At 39.5% G+C, this 22,552-nt stretch overlaps 1 protein-coding gene across 1 annotated transcript in view; it reads right to left on the bottom strand.

The window, feature by feature from the left end:
- Positions 1-2,887: 2,887 nt before the first annotated feature.
- epha6 (eph receptor A6) overlaps positions 2,888-22,552 on the bottom strand; it is a 477,923-nt gene continuing 458,258 nt past the window's right edge. Inside the window, exons 14-17 of the mRNA XM_052015332.1 lie at positions 13,734-13,883; positions 11,377-11,570; positions 3,981-4,130; positions 2,888-3,002 (exon numbers count right to left, since the gene is read on the bottom strand). Of these exons, the coding sequence (XP_051871292.1) occupies positions 2,888-3,002; positions 3,981-4,130; positions 11,377-11,570; positions 13,734-13,883 (609 nt within the window). The remainder of the gene's footprint in view (positions 3,003-3,980; positions 4,131-11,376; positions 11,571-13,733; positions 13,884-22,552) is intronic.

Below are 22,552 nucleotides of genomic sequence, written 5' to 3'. Positions count from 1 at the left end.
TTGTTAGTGCTTAAACTGGAAGCTGGTATTTCCCAAGTGCAAACTCTTCTCTTTATCGTATAGGAAATCTATGCTGCTGCAATTAATATCACTTCCCGAAAATACCAATTGTTCAATGGTTAAATTTAAGTGGGGTGGGTTCACATCCAGTCGAGGACTGGGTGTTAAAAGCTGAATGCCTTGGACAGAACCTGTTCAAAAATCTATGAACTAATGATACTGGCTGTCTGAAATAGAAAAAATGTAATAACTCACCTTATAAAAATAAGTTGTACACTGTGTCAGCTCCAAAATTATAGTTATGTGGAGCAAGGGACAGTTCCTCTCTCTGATGTCAAAACCACAAATCTACTTATGAAGAACAACTTTATAATTTTGTTTCAGTGCAAATATTTCCATTTCATAAAGTTACTATATTTGATGTGTATCTAACTATTAATGTTCAAAACAAAATCTGTCATTGGTTGATACACAGCATCTGTAACGAGAAATGACAGGTGGGCCTGTAAACATAGACACTCTGATGAAGGGCCATCTGTTTTTCTCTATCAATGTTGATTGAAGTGCTGTGTATTTCTATCATTTTCTGCTTTATTTTTCTGCATACTCAGCCTTTCTTTTCCAGTAAACTTCAAAGTGTTATGTTTTCCGCTTAAACTATTAATCTACAAAAGCTACACAGGCTAATCATTATTAACTAATAGATTTGTTAGCAAAAATTATATTCTTTTTTGGTCTACTGGTGAAGTTCTTCAAGTGGATGTTTCCTTTGCCCACTTTAAAACCTTCACTAGTAGCCCTTTAGTTTTTAGTTTTATCCTTACCTGATAGTTAACAATAACTTTCATTCCTTTCAAATGCGAAGTTTCTCCAGAAAGATTGACCCAATTTTCACATTGACTTTGTATACTTCTCCACAAATGGATGACTATAAGTTGACAGAATTCATCAAGTTGCAGGAAAGTTAAGATGGCAGGTGTTGTTTATCATCTAGCTATTCTTTTGCTCAGCCCCCAGGAAACTCTCATTGGCAAAATTGGTTCTGTAATTTAAATAGTCCCAGTATTGATATATATGAGTAAATTACGCATGTGATGTCATAAACTGGGAATACAAAACTATCAAATGGCTATATTATATGTCTATTAATTGCCCATTTTCTCTCTAAGGTTCTGACAAACTTGGGACCTTTTTTTGTAACAACTTACAAAGCTGTTAGGGGGATTCATTGGAAATCGTGGGAGTTCCACCTGATATGAAATAGTCCTCTTCATGATGTTTTTGAACACATCAAGATGAGGGATGTTACAACCAAGGCTTGTAACACTCGTTTTGAATGTAGTTGTCCTCTCTGTTACTAGTTGAAGAGTCCAAGCATTGAAGCCAATAACTAGAAAAATAAGGTTGCAACACAACAACCATTGCAATCTTTATGGGGAAGATCTGATACTGAAGCAGGGTTTGGGTGGACAGGGTGTAGGGTGAGAACTAAACCTCCCCTCTCCTATTTTGGGAGCGCCATTTCAACCCCTGGCATCATCTCCTTGCTGGTGCAGAGGTTCAGACAGCAAGAGGCCACAACTGCACCACAGGAAGGCTCGCTGGCAAATAACTTGGTGTGGTGAGTGGACTTTGAGAAGATTCACAGCATGTGAAAAGGATAGGGATGTCTAAATCTCGCCACTGGGATTGAGAGGAGATTGCAGCTGGAAGGAGAGAAAAACTTACCAGCTTGGGCCTCTAGTGGTCATAATCACTGGAGATTTCCTTGCTCAGTCCCTCATTGGATCAACCTCTGCGTATTAAAAAATGGACCCTATTGGCTTCTGACCTTGCTGCCGTCTTGAAAGAACAAATTGAATTTGAACACAGTGAGAAGTCAGTGGATGAACCACCATCTGATGTTAACAAACAGCCTGTTTGGATTCTGCCAGCAAGTTAAGTGTTAAAATCATACCTTAGAACCTTTTCAGTGAATTCCTGCAATGAAAAACTATTTTAGAAGTCTAAATTGCACCTGACATTACAAAATAGACGCTCACTAGTTGAATTCCTAGACACCATCTCAGAAGCATATGGGCTGATCAACAAAATGATCGGGGTTCAAGTGTTGATGAACCCTTACTTTTATTGAAAGCTAAGAGGTTGGTGATAATATTAAACGGGTGATTGCAAGTTAATTTTTTCAGTAAAAACTTACCACCACACAACATTAAACTTATACTCAGTATGAAAACTAACAAAAAGTGAAATGAATGTGCAGCCTCCCCATCCACTCCATTTCACCCTTTCATTGTGCAAGCAAGTTTTAGATTGGATACCTTCAAATTCAGTTGATCTCCAGTTTGTACATATACTAGCATACCAAGAGTTAATTTCAAAAACAATAAGTTAAATAAACCTTTAAAATCTGTACTGATAAATTACAAAAAGAGCAACATATTAAAGTCAAACTTTTGATTGCACATTTGATAGTAGCAGCTAAACAGTCACAAACATGGAAAAGAGATTGCTTCTCAAACTATAATTCTAAATGTATCAATACTGTTGCAGCCACATGGCTATTAGAATATTACCATAAGGGGTATTCATCTACACATGAAGTCTTCTTTAAATAACAATGGGAAAATTGGCAATAAGTGTGTGTCAGACTCCACTTTATTAGCAATATTTGTAAGCTATACGGGTAATTGGTTTGTAAAGTTTTAGCTAAAGGATGGAAACTTGTAGAGGATTAAGACTCATATTGAAAACTTGTCCAAATGAAGAATATGCCAACTGTCAACGTCTGATAACATATTGAAATAGACAAAGCTAGGCATTGTAGTTATAAAATGTTCTCCCACCGAAATTGCTGAGACACTACTCAATGGTGTTCAAAGAGCATTCACACATGAAATCCTTTCTCCTGTATGTGGAACATGTGCAGTCTTAAAGTCTGTATACTGCTCACTATTCGTCTCTGATGTCCTATTAATGTGACACCAATTCTTCTCACGTCACTGGAACAAAACAGAGTAAAGCTGCTGTCATCTCCTGGTGTGCTAAAGGTTGGAAATTTACAATGGTGTACTGCCAACCAGGACTAAGAAAGCAGACCATTCATCCTTCTGGTCTGAGAAGGAAACAACTGATAGTTGAGAAAAATGGAAATGAGTGCAAATGTTTTTCACATTTGGAAAGCCTGGAATAAAGGGAGCATGTAACACAGGTAAAGGAAACAAGAGTGACACTGTCATTATTACCTTTCTTTGCTCAAGCAAGTACCATCAACAAAAGTTACAGCACATGAGACTAACATTTGGTTAGTGTCCATGTTAAAAATTGATGATTGGTTCAAAGCCATAAAAAATGGCATTTAGAGAATTCTCTGATGTCTCCAAACTTGTCTGCTTTAGAGTTCCACTTCACTGGCATTTCAGGCATTTTCAACTAATCCTCCATTAAGAATAGGGATAAATAGACAAAGGTGTTTGGAGTTTGAACAAGTGAAAAGGGAATAGTAAGCACTCACCAAAGGTGTGACATGTGGGTATGAAGTTGAGACAATAAAATAACAAGGGAATTATTGGACACTCTTCTTTATGGAGCATGGGAAATTCAGACATGATGTCCAATCAATCCCATAGTAGTTTATAAAAATATGTTAAGAAAAGCCAGATTCATTGATGATTCTTCATTTTCATAAATATTCCTCTAGGAGTTTTTGAGAAGAGTGGAGAAGAAACCCAGAGCACATTGTGTTGAATCGTTGTTTACTAGTTATTTACTTTAAGGTTCACACAATGCCAGAACATTGCTGAGACAATGGATACGAATCCAAAAAAGACTCTCAGATGTATTTGGCAAGTGACTAAAAGGAATTGCAAGACTATAGATCTGTACCTACCATATGAAGGGTTGACAATGTAATGGCTGGTACTTGTAAGATTGGGATTTGTCAATCACAATAAAAGTACACAATTTAATGTTTCACTTACTCAATACTCATCCTTGTGACAGAATCCAAAGTGGTGATGCCTGCAGCCATGAAATTGTTCTTGTATTGATCCATCTTGATTGAGTCCAGCCAATCATTCACTGAGACAAAGAAAGAGAATTCTGGGACTTCACCTGGTGATTCTGGCAACCTGTATTGAAAGCAAACATCAAATCTCATCTGTATTCCTCATTCCAGCATATCTCCAACAATTGCATAGGTATTATTTGGGTCATCTCCAAAAGTATTGCATTTGTTTCACTTGATGAGAATTCAATTGAGTCTAACCCAGGGCAGCATCAACAAAATACTTTTGAGTATCTCTTATATGCATTTGTTTCACTGCCACTGTTCATCACCTGAACAGAAAAGGATTTTATTTACTTAGGTCTGCCATTAGTTAATGCTTAGTGAGCAATATTTGTGAATAAAAGCCTATCTATGCAATCTTCTTCAATATTTAAACAGTTTTGCCTGGGCAAATCTCTCCTGAACTTCCCGCAGGGTTTATGTGTTCTTCTTGGGCTGCAGTGCCCAGAGATGAATGTATTTCTCCAGAAGAGATCTAACCATATCTATGTACAGCTGTGCGACAATCTTAACCCCTTTATATTCAAGGGGTTATTTAAAATCCAAAAGTGCATCAGCATCTTGTAATTGTTTAAAACCAGTCCACTAGTTTATAGTGCATTCTGCATTTGGACCTCTAAATTTCTCTGCTTATCCACAGTTCCTACATGCTTGTGACCAATAGTGAACTGATCCATTACAAGTAATAGATTGCTTCTCATAATTATCTTGATATCAAAGAAATAGAACTTAAATGTACACTCAAAACACAATTTTTGGTAAACACAAGACTATTTGGAGTTTAATACTCCCATGCTTATCATCTTTTATGCTTTACCATCTACTTTCTCTACTGGTTTGATGTTTTTGATTTTTTATTCTTTCATTTAATTTCCAGATAATAATTAAATAGACTCTTCAACAGATGACAATGGAGCATAGTTTTTAGACAAAACTTTCAAGAATGCTCTTAGCCTTGTGATTTCCAATGCAAACTATTTGAAAAGGTTATCCAAAAAGAATAAACATATTGAAATCTTTGGGGTGACAGGACACAAAACCATCTCAGTTAGATTAGCAACAAACAAACTGCTGGAGGAACTCAGCGGGTCAATCAGCATCTGTGGGAGGAAAGAAATTGTTGACGTTTCAGGTCGAAACCCTGCATCAGGACTGAGAGTGGAGAGGCGAGATGGCCAGCACAGAGAGGAGAAGGGGAGTGGCGAGAATGAATTCCGAGGCAATTGGTGGACTGAGGAGGGGTGTAAGATGACAGGCAGGTAGGGCCCGGTAGGGGAAATGAGCAGGGGTGGAGTTGGAAGACTAAGGCGGGTGAATGATAGATGGAGGCAGACAAAGAGAGAGAGGGTGAAGGGAGATAAACAGGAACACAAAGCGCTACCAGGGGTGCATTCGGATAAGTAAAGGAGGTGAGAATGGGAACCATTAGAGGAGAAGGGAGAGGTCCCTTTTGGATGTCCATTTGGAATCAGCTTGAGCAGCATCTGAGTGGTTGCCACTTGCAGTTCTGTGGTTGATGGGCACAATATCTGAGCGATAAAAATCTGTCAGGTGGTCCACAATCTAACAATTACACTGCAAAATTGACAGGCAGTGAGGAGCAGTTACTGCTGTTTCTAATCAAAGACCTTGGTACACGAGCATATTCTTTAGGGAAATAAAACAAAAAAGGCGAAAGAAAAGGTATTCCATGTGACATTCTGAACTTTTGAAAAGGAATTCTTGCTAATCTGCTTCATATGCCAGTCCTCTCACCCTAGGAAGGAATACATATTTGAAACAAATGTTACTTTATCCAGCAGCACTACACTTTATGATGTGCAAATAAAAGAACTGGTCATGCAACTTCTCAGTTTCCAACCAAATAGTTTTCAATAGTTTTGAATAAATTAAATGCCTCGCTGTTGATTTTATATATGTATGTTTCATTTTTGAGATTTGTGACGTAGCTCAACTCTTTGATTCAATCGATATAAAATTAGCAGGTAATGTGATTAATAACAGTTGGTCATCAGTAAACTTAAATGAAATATAATTTCATGACAATTAATAAATATGTAGGGATCCCAAGGAAATAGAGGATGATTGAAAAAAAAATCAATTGTATTTTTGCAGAGACTATTCCCCAGCAGTGGCAGAAAAGTAGTTTTTACCATGCTTGTTAAAATTTAATTACTACAGAAAATGTTATTACACACTAATAAAGGTACCTCCAATTGAGCTTAAAAGCAATAAATAAGTACCAAAGTACCACATGGCGTATATAAAATTCTAGACAGCTGAATTCAAGGGTTGATAGTTCTCTCACCAATGTTGTGGTAAGGAGAAATTAATGTACAAAAGGGCTAGTGGAAGAGCCAGAGGTTAGGCAAAGCAACAACCTGGCAGGTTTTAAAGATGAGCATGACTAATATAAAATGGGGGTGTCATTGGACAGAAAGCATTATCAAAATGAAGAGAAATAAAAGACTGCGGATGCTGGAATCTAGATGAAAAACACTATGATGCTGCAGGAACTTAGCAGGCCAGGCAGTCCTGATCCGAAACGTTGACCGCCTGCTTTTCTCCACGGACGCTGCCTGAGTTCCTCCAGCATCATAGTGTTTTTCATTATCAAAATGACACTGTGTCCCTTCCAGGGCAACTTTAGAATTTGGTATGCCTATTGCAATTGGAGACACCACTCCGCATCCAGTGCAAAGACTGTTTCCATCTCAGCAGCACAATTCCACTTTCATAAACTGTGCATTTCAGGCTAAGTTATACAATGACCCACAATTTACTGTAGTGAGGCATCTTATTACATGTAGCTGCAAAAGACTGCAGATGCTGGAACTTGGAGCAAAAAAACGAGCTGCTGGCAGAACTCAGCGGATCAGGCAGCATCTGTCGTTTCAGGTTGTGACCCCTCATCTGTGGAGGTAAATGGACAGTCCAGATCCTGCACAGATCAGCTGGCGGGGGTACTTGCAGACATTTTTCACCTCTTCCTGCTTCAATCTGAGGTTCCCACCTGCTTAAGAAGACCACTATCATCCTGGTACTGAAGAAAAATAAGATAACGTGCCTTAATGACTACCGCCCGGTGACTCTTACATCCACCATCATGAAGTGCTATGAGAGGCTGGTCATGGCACACATCAACTCCAGCCTCCCAGACAATCTCAACCCACTGCAATTCGCCTACCACCAAGGCAGGTCCACAGCGGATACCATCTCCCTGGCCCTACACTTATCTCTGGAGTATCTGGACAATAAAGACACCGACGTTAGACTATTGTTTACTGACTACAGCTCCGCCTTCAATACTATAATTCCAAGCAAACCCATCTCCAAACTCCTAGACAGGGGACTTAACACGTCCCTTTGCAACTGGATCCTTAACTTCCTGACCAACAGACCACAATCAGTGAGGATAGGCAGCAACACCTCCGGCACGATTGTCCTCAACACTGGTGCCCCACAAGGCTGTGTCCTCAGCCGCCTACTATACTTATATACTCATGACTGTGTGGCCAGATTCTGCTCTAATTCCATCTACAAGTTTGCAGATGATACCATCGTAGTAGGCTGTATCTGAAATAACAAAGGGTCGGAGCACAGGAAGGAGATAGAGAGCTTAGTGACATGGTGTCATGACAACAACCTTTCCCTCAATGTCAGCAAAACAAAAGAGCTGGTCATTGACTTCAGAAAGGGGGGGGGGGTGATGTACATGCTCCTGTTTACATCAATGGTGCTGAGGTCGAGGGAGTTGAGAGCTTCAAGTTCCTTGGAGTGAACATCACCAATAGCCTGCCCTGGTCCAATCACGTAGACACCATAGCCAAGAAAGCTCACCAGAACCTCTACTTCCTCAGGAGGCTAAAGAAATTTGGCATGTCCCCTTTGACCCTCACCAATTATTATCAATGCACCATAGAAAGCATCCTATCCGGATGCATCATGGCTTGGTATGGAAACTGCTTTGCCCATGACCGCAAGAAACTGCAGAGAGTTGTGGACACAGCTCAGCACATCACAGAAACCGGCCTCCCCTCCATGTACACTGTCTACACTTCTCGCTGCCTCAGTAAAGCAACCAGCATAATCAAAGACCCCACCCACCCCGGACATTCTCTCTTCTCTCCACTCCCATCAAGCAGAAGATACAAAAGGCTGAAAGCACGTACCACCAGGCTCAAGGACAGCTTCTATCCCGTTGCTATAAGACTATTGAATGGTCCTCTAATATGATGAGATGGACTCTTGACTTCACAATCTACCTCGCTGTGCCCTTGCACCTTATCGTCTGCCTGCACTGCACTTTCTCTGTAACTGTAACACTTTATTCTGAATTCTGTTATTGGTTTCCCTTGTACTACTTCATTGCAGGAAAGAGATGATCTGTATGGATGCCATGCAAAACAAAGTTATTCACTATATCTTGGTACATGTGACAATAATAACCAATTTACCAATTCACCAGATGAAGAATCTTGACCTAAAACATTGACTATCCATTTCCCTCCACAGATACTGCTTGACCTGCTATGTTCCTTCAGCTGCTTGTATTTGTATCATATAACATGTGGCAGGCATCGTATCTATTTCCTCAAATTTCAACCGTAATTAGTTTGCCTTGTAAATCACTAGATGTGCCACTTAATAACAGAAGAGGAGCCAAAATAAGAACAGAACATGCTAGAAATACTCACAAAATCTGGCGGCATCTGTGGGAGGAGAAGCAGAATTTACTTTTCTGGTCCCTAACTTTTCACAGGAATTTTCCTAATCATTGACTTGCCCACAGATGTTGTCTCACCTGCTAAATACTTCCAGCATTTTCTGAGTTTATTTCAGATCTTTGGCAATTGGAGTGTGTTGCTTCTGCCCAAAGTGTGAACTGATAATGGATTTAACATGGTTAATTCCAGGAAGAATGAGCTGATGGCCAAGTCAACAAGGCAACTAGGGCTTTCGTGAATGATGGTACCAATATTTCATGGTTTAACCATTCATTCAAAGGATCTTTGCAAAAGAGCGAAAATAGTGAAGAACTGGGAAGGAAATGGGGTGCATTGGTTAAATTGGAAAGGTTTCACTTTTACCTAAAATATTCTTACAGAGTATTTCATTGGTGTTAGGAATGTGGCAACAGAAGACTTGTAGTAACTCAATGTAAGATACTGGGATAGAAATTTAATTGAGGTTGTAAGTATAGTACAAGATGCATATTCTCGACATTGCACTCTTAGCACCTGTTGCTAAGCACAAATTTCTGTCTCATTATCTTTGGTTGCCACAGTGCACCGAATAGCAAATGAAAAGCCATACAATGCAGCCCAACATTTTTATAATCTTTCCTTAAACTAATGAAACTGCTGCATTGGAACTCATAAATTCCAACACCTATTCCTTACACTGAGTGATTCTACATGAAACACGTTCATTCTCCATCATCTCCCTCACTCACCCTTCCCCTCACCGAGTTCTATTCCACTTCAGTGAAAGTAAGGCAGTGACATAAACACATGGTGAGGATAACAGGGTAAGGCAGTTATTTTACCTCAGATCAAAAGCAGAGCTTACACAACAGGCAAGTATCTCAGTGGAAACCCCAAATCCTTTCTCAGCAGTCTGATAATCAATATTAATTATTTTTATCTCCCTGGGTGAATGAAATGAGGGCAACAGTCTGGGCTATTATTTATTTGGAAAGTTGGAGCCTGGGTTGTTAGAACACACAAGGTGTTGCCACAGAGAATAATTGAGGCAGAAAAAAATTGCATCTTTTAAGTGAAAATAGGATAAACATTTGAAGCAGAGTAAGTAACAGATCTGTAGGAAGAGGGAAAATAACAAGGTCAGTTTGGGATTGCTCCAGTGAGGAACCGGTGCACTACATTCGTCTAAATAACCTCACTCAATACCATGGGTAAGTACAGCTAAATTAATGGCCAAAGCAGGATATTTTATAAAATACAGCATTCCTGTCACTATGCCAAAACAAAATATAAGGGGTGATCTTTTTCTCATATGTAATAAATTTGTAAATACAGGTGTAAAGAAACAATTTGTGATTTGTCAACTAAAAGCAAAAAGCATGGATCTTTCTGTAAATAGAGATACTGTGAAACAGAATAGTTTAATTGCAAATGCAAATTATAGATATCTCGTTGTTGAAATATCTCCTGTATATTCAAAACATACCTGCCTTAAATGCAAGCCTAGGTGTGCAGGGGAGTTTTGCTCTGTTATCAGCTAATTAAATGGAGTATTGGGCGCTGTTCTGTTTGCCACACTACAGGGAGGATGTGGTATCAATAGAGAGAAAGTGAAGAAGAGATGCATCAGGATGTTGCCTGGAATGGAGGCTCTGCTTCTAAGGAGCAATTGGGTAGGCTGAGTTTATTCTCACTGGGAGTAGGAGTCTGAGGGGATGACGTTATAGAGGTTTATAAAGTTAGGAGGGGCAAAGATAGTATAGATAGAGTCTTTTTCCCCAGAACAGGGGGAGTCTAGAACAAGGTGGAAGGGGAGGAATTTAAAGGAGATCTGAGGGGTAAGTTTTACGCACAGAGGATGGGGGTTATCTGGAGCAGGCTGCCAGAGGAGGTGGTGGAGGAAGATACAATTACATTGTTTAAAAGGTATTTGGACAGGTACTTGGGTATGAAAGGTGTAGAAGGATATGGGCCCAATGCAGGCAAATGGGATCAACGTAGATAGGCTTCATGATCAGCATGGACAAGGTGGGCCAAAAGGGCCCTTTTCTTTGCTGTACATTTCAATGATTCTATCTATGATTCTAGTTTTTGAGCAATACATATCTGGAGAGTTTTAAAATAATGTTGAATCTAGCATTCTATATTTGTAACATTTTTCAAGCAATGTGACAAATACAGAGGCCTGGAAATATTGCACAACTGCAAACTTACAGCATTGCTTTTACCGTGCCGTGGGGCAGGAACGGTAGCGTAGTGGTTAGTGCAACACTTTTACAGCGCCAGCGACCCGGGTTCAATTCTGGCCACTGTCTGTAAGGAGTTTGTACGTTCTCCCTGTGACTGCATGGGTTTCCTCCGGGTGCTCTGGTTTCCTCCCACATTCCAAAGATGTACGGGTTAGGAAGTTGTGGGCATGCTATGTTGGCGCCGGAAGTGTGGCGACACTTGCGGGCTGTCCCCTGAACACTCTATGCAAAAGATGCATTTCACTGTCTGTTTTGATGTACATGTGACTAATAAGGATACCTTTTCTTTTTTTTCTTATTTGAGAAACAAATAAGTAGTTGAGAAATAGTTGAAGTCTTTCGGTGTACCCACCCATGTACTTCTTCCACTAAGGTCTGAAGGCTGCTGGGATTGCGAATCACCTTGTCCAAGAAGCTGACGATTTCTGTGAACTTTGGCCTGTGATTACGTTCTTTTTGCCAACAATGAAGCATGAGCTGATGGAGTGTGGCTGGGCAGCCCATTGGGGAAGGAAGTCGATAGCCTTCTTCTATCGATAAAATGACCTACAAGCAAATGACAGCACTTGAATTCTTTTTCTTCAGAAGTACAATTTGATTGACATGTTTTAAAACAAGCTATAAGAGCAACGAATAGTTGCCTTATCTTCATAATAACTGAAAAATTTCATAGCCCTGCAATGCTTTTTTCCTTTCAAGTATTTGTCCCAGTTTCCTTTTAAACATTGAAATTGAACCTGCCTTCGTTACTTCCCTGGAGTGTTCCAGATTATAACCACAGATGGCATAAAAAAAGTTTATTTCTAGACCATCTAGACACTTCATGATTTTAAATATCTCAGTCAGATCCTGTGTCAGCTTTCTCTGTTCAAAGGAGAACAACCCCAGCTTCTCCAGTCTATCCACATACCTAAAGTCTCTCATTCCTGGAATCATTCAATTGAATCTCTTCTGCAACCTTTTTGAGGTCTTCATATCTTTCCTAAAATGCAGCACCCATAACTGGACTCAATTCTCCAAGTATGGCCAAATCAGTGTTTTATAAAATTTAATTGTGAATTCCTTGTTCTTGTACTCTATTCTTCTATTTATAAAGTACAAGGGTTTCTAACCACTTTCTCAACCTGCACTGTCACTTCAAATGATTTATGCACCTATATCAGGTCCCTCTATTTCTATTCTTCTTTTAGTCTTGTCCTTTGTACTTTTTTTACTACTAAAGTAAACACTTTGCATATAGGTTGCAATGGGATATTGACAGGATGCAGAGCTGGGCAGAGAAGTGGCAGATGGAGTTCAATCCAGAAAAATGTGAAGTGATACACTTTGGAAGGTCTAACTTGAAGGCAGAGTGCATGGTTTATGACAGTGTGGAGGAACAGAGAGATCTTGGGTTTCTAGTACATAGATCCCTCAAAGTTGCCACGCAAGTTGATAGGGTGGTTAAAAAGGTGTATGGTGTGCTGGCCTTCATTAGATGGGGGATTGAGTTCAAGAACAGAGAGGTAATGTTGCAGCTCCATAAGACCCTGGTTAGATCACACCTGGAATATAGTGTTCAGTTCTGGTTGCCTCATTATAGGAGGATGTGGAAGCTTCGGAGAGGGTGCAGAGGAGATTTACAAGAATGCAGCCTGGATTGGAGAACCTCTCTTATGAGGAGAGGCTGAGCAAGTTAGGGCTTTTCTCCTTGGAGAGATGGAGGATGAGAGGAGACTTGATAGTGGTATATAAGATTATGAGAGGCATAGACAGAGTGGACAGCCAGCATCTTTTCCCCAGGGCAGTAATGGCCAATACCAAGGTGACCCGTTTAAGGTGTGTGGAGGGAAGTTCAGGGGAGATGTCAGAGGTAGTATTTTTACACAGAGAGTGGTGGGTGCCTGGAATGCACTGCTGGGGGTGGGGGTGGGGTGGTAGGGGTTGATATGATAGAGTCATTTAAGAGAATCTTAGTTAGGCACATGGATGAAAGAAAGAATAGAGGGTTATAGGAGATGAAGTAGAGAGGGGGATAGAGAGAATGTGGATAAGATTTATATAGGTTGACACAAAATCTTGGGCTGAAGGGCCCTACTGTGCTGTACTATTCTATGTTCTATATCCTGCAGTAAATTCTATCTGCCAGCTGCCTGTCCATTCCATCAGCCTATCTATATCCCTAAAGTCTAATATTGTCCTCCTCACTGTTCACCACTCTTCTATGCACAGGCAATACTCTCTGACTGGTAATAGGATTGAGGTGGGTTATCACAGGATGAGGAATATTACAACTAATTCTCATGTTTCAGTAAAGGTACTGAAGTTTTCTGCAATTGGCATGGAAAGTTTTCAAAGTGATATCATAGTTTAAGTTTCTGACTAAACTCACTTTCATAATTACATTGGGTCACAGAGTCATACAGCACAGAAATAGGTCTTTTGGCCTACCTAATCTATGTCTACCATCATGCCTATCTGTGCTAATCACACTTGCCTGCATTAATTCCATATTCCTCTATGCTTTGCTCATGCAATCAAGTACCTGTCCAGATGCCTCTTAAATGTTGTTACTGGTCCTGACCCCTGTTGGAAAGGCTCCATGGCAAAAGTGTGGGTCAAGAAGAGTTTTCTACCTTAAAACTACTGATGGACATACGCAGTTTAAATTCTAAAAAATTAAAAAATATTGTTGCATAAATAACAAAATTAACTATATGAGTAACATACATCTTGGTTGGACATCTCCCAGTAAGGTCTTTCCCCATATGACATGACTTCCCACATTACAATCCCATAACTCCACACGTCACTTGCTGAAGAGAATTTCCTGTAGGCTATTGCTTCAGGAGCAGTCCATCGAATAGGAATTTTTCCACCCTGTGTCAAGAAAGAAGTGGATGTGAGTTAGCTGTACAATTGGATACAAGCACAGGATCTTATGAACACATGAATTATGAAAGGAATAGGCTACTATTCCCTCTAGCCTGCTCCACCATTTAATACAGTCATGGCTAAACTCTGCATTCTTATCTATCCCACGTAGTCTTCCACCCCTTGCTTATCAGGTATCTATCTAAATCTGCCTTAAAACTATATAAATTCTTTACTTCACTGCCCTTTGAGGGAAAGAGTTCCAAATGACTTTCTGGTAGAAAAACGTTTTGCCTCATCTCTTTTACAATGGCAATCCTTTATTTTCAAACAGGATAGATTCTACAAGATACTTTCTTATTCTGCTTAAAGCTTTGCTCATGTTGATATTAAACTAACAATTTCATATTCTTGTTGTAAAACAAATTGTAAATTTTTTGGGAGATTTTGGTCTTGCAGACTCTGGTTAAATGTGTGAAATATCACTCAGGAATAAAGTCAATTTAAGCAAACTTTAGCCAGGGCTAACCGAGGCTATAAACAATGCAAGGTTTGCTGGCAACCTTGGGGTTGATAACTAAAGTGGCTGACAGAGTCAAGCTTGATGTCTTCTCACTGCTGGTGGGATTGAAACTCCTGGAAAACAATAAACTCTGTCAGAATCTTAAACTTAACCTAATATGGCCAGGTAATGTAAATCCATTGAATTCATTCCCTGCACGCACTTGGAAAGGCAGATGATGGTGGTATGGTGAGGTGCAACCAGGCCACTGGCAAAGATTGAAGGGAGGTGGATATTGAAAATTAAGCAGTTATAAGGGAGGAACATTGTCCCAATGAAATGTTTTATACTACTTCTCAGCTTTCCGAAGGTTGTATGGGGTGGAAGGAATGAGTATGTTGAAATAAAATGAAGGCTTGAGTCAAATGTCTAAGAATGAAATGTAGTCCATAAGCAAGTGATTTAGCCTTCTCCCCCATTAAAAGGCTGGTGAACCACAGCATGTATGAGTAGGATTTTCCTTACATAATGATTAAGGGCACTGACTAGACAATAATGTGCTCTTTTGGGTTGGAATTGGTGGAAGATCTAACACCGGGGAGGTTTGCAGAATGAAACTGTACCTTGAAATTAGCAGTCACAGCTTTGTCTCTGCTCTAGTTATGTCTCAAGCTGTATTCTAATAAGTGACACTTCACTGGAACATTGAAGGGGCACTCACTGTTAGAAGTGCCATCTTTTATATGAGGCTTTAAACTGGGGCCCCAACCACTTACTCAAATGATTCTTTTCAGTAGAACACAGGAAAGTCCTCTCAGTAGCATGTAAACATCCATCCCTTAACCGATCCCAGATTAACTACCTTTCAGCTCATTTCTTCTTGTAGACATTGGTGTCTGATAGTTGCTTTGGAACATGCTTGCTGTATTTGCAAGGTTTGATAATTCTTAAGTTACTCATTTCACCGTCAATAACTGGATGTACTGAATACAAATGCATTCACCTGGAATTCTAGCAAAAGCCAACCAATAGTTTCAGAAAAGCAGACATAGCTTTAAACACCTGATGCCTTGAGTGATCTTTACAAAGCAATTACAGGAGGTCCATCCACCTTGTGCAGCAGGGGAGAAAATGCAAGCAGAGGAAAGGCTGAAAAGAAAAGCCAAATACTGAAAAAATAGGTGGCACCTATCTGAGAGGGACCTGCAAGCAATTTCTCCATATTTTATTAAAGAGGAGTATTAAAGGTGAGAGAGTGTAAGGTATTGGTGTTCAGAAGGTCCTGGGTGCCCTTGTATCAGAATCATTGGAAGTTAGCAAGCAGAAAGAAATTTACTGACTTCATGTACCACCTTGTTACTTATTTTCCAAAGAAATTCCATCTCACTAAAGCATGGATATAAAGCCCAAACCTCTCACCATCAAAGTCATTCAATTCCCTTCTGCTTTCATTCCCATCTATTGTTTATTCCCTTTCCCTCTCATTTAGTCTGATCCATTCTCCCCATCCACTTTCCCAAGTTCAGCTGCAAAAAGACTGAATAGGACTCAATTTGACAACAGATGACACCTACATTTCCTTTCTCACCCAATAGCTACCAGATATTATTAGAGTGCTGCAATTCCCAAGGCACATGTGTTAACACTGACTGCCATATCCCCAATCTCAAAGTTACCCAGGGGTGTCAGCATGTGGCTAAATTTTTGGTGATATAATATTATATGTACTTAGATCTTCGGGACGTCAATGACAAAATTCTCACGAGAAGCTAAAGTCAATGTTTGCTTTAAGTTGGAACTTTTCACAAGCATTCTCATCTACCATTGGCACCATTAATAGGAAAGGACCCTAATATAATCTATTATGAGGTATATTTAGATGGGAAAGGGAGAGCAAAGAACAGAAGAGTGGCAGCGCTGACTGGAAAAGCCTTCAACGTTATCAGCAATGCTAACATAAGAATCAATCCTCTGCCTGCAAATGACTGGCATACATACAGAGCATCTTTGAAACCTAAAGCTGTGTATCCTTTGCTCTCCATTGTCAGACTGCTTTTTACTTATGGATTCCCAATCCCATTCCCTCATCATTCTTGCAGCATTTCTTTGCTTCTTACACTAATTTACATTTCATCTTGGCAAGCATTCAAACTGCAGCTTCCTCATGTAAGTTTTTTTCCACAGTTATATTTTTCAAAGACTTCAAGTAAAAAAAAAGACTTGCATTTATATTGCACCTTTCACAAACTCTGGGTGTCTGAAAGCAATTCAAAGCTAGTGAAGCACTTTTGATGTGCAATCACTGTTGTAGCACAAGAAAAATTAAAATAGCACTACGAAGACCACAGCAACATGATGAAACCAGTGTTGCATTCAGTGGAATTTCAGACATACATTAAAATACACAACCACAAAACATGCACGTATATTCAGCAAAAACAATTTTATTGAATTTCTAATTCCATGTTTTCTTCTGTACTTATCCCCTCATCTTTCTTCCTGTTTTAAAAATTAAAAACAGATCACTTCCTCTTCCTGCACATAATGTCACCATAATCCTTCATAGCCCTCATCAAAATTTCATGTAATCAATAAACTTTAATACTGTTTCTCAATCCTCTTTATTTATGGATAAATTTAATAACAATATTAATACTGGTGGCCCCCAGCAGTATTTTCAATGAAATAACATTTTCCCAATTTAAGAAGCCTCCTGTTGCCATTATATCACCTCTCTATGCACAAACCATCTCTCCATCCATGTGGCAACCTCGCTCCTAATTCCATCTGTCACTACCTTTGTCAGAACTCTCTCATGCTATGCTTTATCAAATGCTTTTCAAAAATCCCAGTGTCTGACACCCACACAATTTCATTCATCGCCCTGAATTCAGAATAGCTTTGTCCTGTGGATTTCTGCCCAATGGAAGATAAATTGAGAATGCTTAAACTCAACTCAATCCTGACCTTTAACATTCTTGAGCAAGAAGAGATCTTTATCTTCTCTGCATGACTGAATTGAAACCAATTGTCGAAGTGAAAGGACAGACAGTTCTACTGCATGAATTCTGAAAATCCTGGATCCAAAGCAAGTAAGCTTAGAACTATTTTGTCATTATTTTAGCTTCTGCCTATTTTTGACATACTGCAGTACATAGAGTTAATTATGGTTGGTATTGATTATTTTGTATAAAGACAATAAAACTGTCTCTTTCTAGAATTACCCAGTGATTAGAGTTGAACTGGCAAACGGCTTTTTTAATGAGCATATCCGTCGTATTCTTTACTTAAGAGGAGCTGCGGTTGGTGAAGGAGATTTGACAAAAATTGTTTTTAGCATACCAGATAATGAAGAGTATTTCTGCTAATGCTAGGGGAAGAAATAAAGTAAAAAAAAACTATGCTTTGTCACTTCCCTAGGGTTTGGTTTTATAACAAAAAACCTAAAAAGAATTCTGAAATATCAAAACAGTCCCTCAGCTCATTATAGCATTTTGTCATCTATTACATAAAACAGGCCCAAAGCAAAGCAAAGTGTGACACTAATGGAGTTATAAATATCACACCGGAGCCCTCTTACGCAGGTTTTCGTTGCTATAGCTCTAAATCATTTCTTGCTCTGGCGAATAGTGCTTGGTTGAGTGAGAAGATTATATTGAGCTCAAGTTTGCTCATGCTGCTTAAACATATATACCCAGGTTATTATATAGCTAACTATAAGTCATCAATAAAACTAAAACACCATTGTGAATACCTCAGAGTATCAACTATATTTATATTTTATACATATAAGAAATAATTTTGATTATCTAGTTATTATATTTACATAGGTTCTATCCATGGACAACCATAACATGAAAATAAATAGCCCAGTGCTATTCATTCATATATTTAAGGGAAACAATAAATGTTACATGCTGTGCAATGAAACAGCATTTTTCAAAAATTCTTAATATTGCAATCTGCTTTATTCAATTGTATCTGCATCTGGAATGGTATCTGGAATCTGATCAGAGACAGGCTGGACTAATTAAAACAATTCATCAATCTGAATGAATAAACTTGACAGGGTAGCAGAAATGAAATCCCTTCTGCCACCATGAGTGCAAAATAATATTTTGGTATAATTATTGGCAGAAGCAATATTGAGGCCTAGTTCAGTTAATTTCTCAATAAGTAATCATTTTTGAAATGATATAGATCAAGCATCCATATTTTGTTACAATTGTGCAACATGAGGCATATTGAGCAAATTCTTGAAATAATATTTAGTTTGAGTATGTTTATTGCATACCTCCCATACCTCAAGGAGTGAACAAACAAGCTCTAGCAGAAAGTTAAAGTACAGGACAATGATCTTGGTTGCTTTACGTAAAACCCATCTGACCTTGGACTGGACCCCTAACACTCAATTGTTAATAAGTGGAAATAAAGTCACACGTCAGTAAGCAGAATGTGAACCTTGACTCTGGCAGAAAAACACAATATCTATCCTCTCATTACCACGATGGAGTAGTTTTAAATATGCAACCATTTCTACCCAGGCATGTGGTATTAATTTTGATCCCTGTCATCTATCAGATAGGTTGTGGATATATGAAATGCAATGCTGTCACTAAGGGTGTGACCACTCTGATGGTGGATCCTAATTTGGGATGCAGTTGTCACTGTGCTCTCATGAAATTGTGTCGATGGACAGCTTAAATTTTTGGAAGTAGTATCTCTGCCGGCAGCTGGTAAGCATGGGCCTGTGTAGCAACCGGACAGATTAGGTTTTACACAATGGGTGCAGTGGGCAAGTCAGGTAATTCTGAAGGCATATTACTGCCAAATCAATAAATTACTGGGATGACTTGCACTGCCTGGAATTAATATCCACTCCCAAGTAAGTCCAGGATGTTCAAAGACATACTTCTAGTCTGTGATGAGCTAATTCATCTGTAACTCCATTCTGTTCCTTGTAGAGCCTGCAGAGCCTTTCTTACTGGGGGCCTGTCTTATCCTACTACTACCAGACCTGGCCTAAAGATTAGGGGGACATTTTTAAGTTATTTATTTTTTACTTATTTTATTTTAATTTTTAAAATTTATTTTCTTAATCTTTTAATAATTTTATTTCATGATCTAAGGCAATAGTTTTTAAATGTCTCTAAAAATTAAAGACATTTAAACACAGCAAAATAGAAAGGCTTCCAGGTTTGACAGAGGTGAAACTTCATTTCCAGCTCTGTTCCCTGCTACTGGGTGGGTTCCAGAGTCTCAGTGCTTCTTTGCTTGAGGTCTTCTTGCTGTTGAAGTCTTGCTATGTCTCACTGGATGCCTCCTGGTTGCAGAGTGTCAGTAATATTCTCAGGCCTGCTCCCAATGATCCTCTCAACAGTAGGTCTGGTTGCTTCCTATCCTGGACCACCAAAGTTCCCGAAGGCATCACATAACCCAGATCTAAATGAAAAGGCTCTTGGCCATTTCTAGAGGGAATGCCATTACTTGAGGTTGTAGCTCATCCTAGAACCACATCGGGCAGGCCTTGGGCAGTACGTTGGCAGCAGCTTTGCTATAACTCTTCTTGTCTTTCCCTGTTGCACTCAGGCTAAAAAACTGAGACCCACCAATCTCACCTCTTGAATATAACTTCCTCAATAATGTACTGTGCTGAACGAGTCTGTAAAAAAATCCATTTTGTGCTGTTTAATGAACATACCAATCTACTTCTTCAAATAGTGAATGCCTGAAGTCAGGTGGCTCAGTGTGAGAGTACCTGGTCTTTATTTTGATAAGTCAAAATTCAACACCAGCTGGCTGTGAACAAAAACCTAGTAATCCCGAGAACGTCCTCAATTTTGGCTGTGATTCCAACAAAGCTTTTTAGAGTTCACACATCAAAGCATAGAACTTTGAACTCAACCAGTGGTAGATATGAATGTATGATTTTCACAGCAAGACACATGAGTAATAGATCTGCAATCCCATGTGCATTGCTGGGAGGGAGGCCTGCCCAATAACAGACAAATATGAGGTCTATGTCTTTGTCTTAGTTTCCAAAGAACAGACAGTTCTGTCACTAAGATCTGTCAAGCTTGTGAACTTTTATCTTCTAGTATTCTATAGGGTAAACTTGCTGCTTCTTCCATCTGTTACAAAGCCTAGCAAGATGTTCAGAGCTCTATAGGAGAAAACTGGTACAGACTAAGGAACAATGATGGGCTAGAACTTATAAATAACTTCAGGACATAGCAATTTTTGCTTTTCATAGCCCATTTAGTGAAATTTTATAGAAAACTTGAAGTAAGGAGACAAGAAAAATCATGCAAACTGAAATGTGAAATAAAATCAGAGAATGCAATTTTATTTTTATGCATACATCGTTATTTAATTCTACACTTCATTCTTTCATAAGAAGTTCTTTATTGAATGTGCAATTGTTTTAATCCACAATTTACTACTACACATCCACTAATGGAAAATTTGGTTCTATTAGACATTTCTTTGGGTACTACAGAGTTCCAAAATAAAATCTAAACTGCAAAGTTGTGACAGCTAGTCACACTATATACTATACTGGCAAGGGCATTAGTGGGTGCACAGCTAGCATAAGGTGGAACCATGCAGAGTGGGCAGATTATGGTTTTAATCAGTTTGGTTTCAGCAAATATCTACCCTTAAACTCACATGGCTGAACAAAGACCATAAGACCATATGATAAAGGAGCAGAATTAAGCTATTCGGCCCATTGAGTCTGCTCCCCCATTTAATCATGGCTGATTTTTGTTTTCAACCCCATTCTCCAGCCTTCTCCCTGTAACCCTTAAACCCCTTACTAATCAACAACCTAGCAATCTCTGCCTTAAATACACCTAATGATTTGGCCTCCATAGCCCTCTGCAGCAACAAATTCCACAGATTCACCACCCTCTGGCTGAAGAAATTCCTCCTCATCTCAGTTTTAAAGGGAAGTCCCTTTCTTCTGAGGCTGTGCTCTCGGATCCTAGACCCTCCTACTAATGGAAACATCCTCTCCACATCCACTCTATCCAAGCCTTTCAGTATTTGGTAGGTTTCTGTGAGATCTCCCTTCATCCTTCTGAACTGCATCGAGTACAGGTCCAGAGACATCAAATGCTCCTCATAAGTTAAGCCTTTCATTCCTGGGATCATTCTCGTGAACCTCCTCTGGACCTTCTCCAGGGCCAGCACATCCTTCCGTTGATATAAGACCCAAAATTGCTCACAATATTCCAAATGCGGTCTGATCAACGCTGACCAAAGGTACAGCAAGAGGAAGGAAATCTCACTATTGATTATCAACTGCTAACTGCAAGTTCACTGATTAGTATTTACTGGCTGTGCTGTAATTATATAAAGGTTTGATGTTTTTTTAAGAGTTCTTTAAAGTTGCTAATCTCTGGGGGGAGTGATGTGCCAATTGCTAAAAGATTGATCTGATGTTCAAGCTTCTCTGCAAAGTAATTGCTTCCATTTACGGGTACATCCATTAGCATTTCCCTTACAGTGGCATGAAGGGGAAAGTCCAGATCAGCCTGGCTGGGTTAAACATAACCTGTCCACCGGTAGTGCATTTTGTGCAGAGGGCCCTTGTAGAGTCCTCAGCAGGGCTGTTGTTTCTTTGAAAATCTCCCCAACCCTAGCTCAGCAACATTCCTTATTATTTGGTTGCGCCATGCACAGTGCTCAGCTAATTTCTAACAGGTTTGCTTTGCCAGTAGTACTGGCAGCATTCAGAGCAGGACCAGCCACTGGGAGAGGAAGAGGGAGGAGGAAGGGGGGAGAGGAAGAAGGTCTCATAGCAGGACATCGTATCCATGAAGGATGCTCAGAAAGTTAGACTTTCCTCCCTGAACTAAGACATTAATACTTAAGAAAGGCCATGTTCATTGAAATCTGCTACCTGCTGCAGTGCAATGTCGTTTCATGTCAAGAGGTGTAGGGTCCACATAGCTCAGTGCCAACCACTCATAGAACTGGGGCCCCTGATGAGACACGGAGCAACTCAACACCATTGCTAACTCTGCATGCTGCAATCAACTAACTGAGCAGCCAACCATCTTGCAAGCTGTGGCATGGATTCTTCCAACATCACATCTTCAAAGCACGTTTTCAGGGACTATCTATTTTAGACATATATTGCTTACGTAGAAAAGCTAAGGACCATTTT

The sequence above is a fragment of the Pristis pectinata genome, chromosome 4 (assembly GCF_009764475.1).
Source record: "Pristis pectinata isolate sPriPec2 chromosome 4, sPriPec2.1.pri, whole genome shotgun sequence".
Lineage (NCBI taxonomy): Eukaryota > Metazoa > Chordata > Chondrichthyes > Rhinopristiformes > Pristidae > Pristis > Pristis pectinata.
Note: the sequence above shows the minus strand (reverse complement) of the source record. Positions and strands in the feature narration are given on the sequence as shown.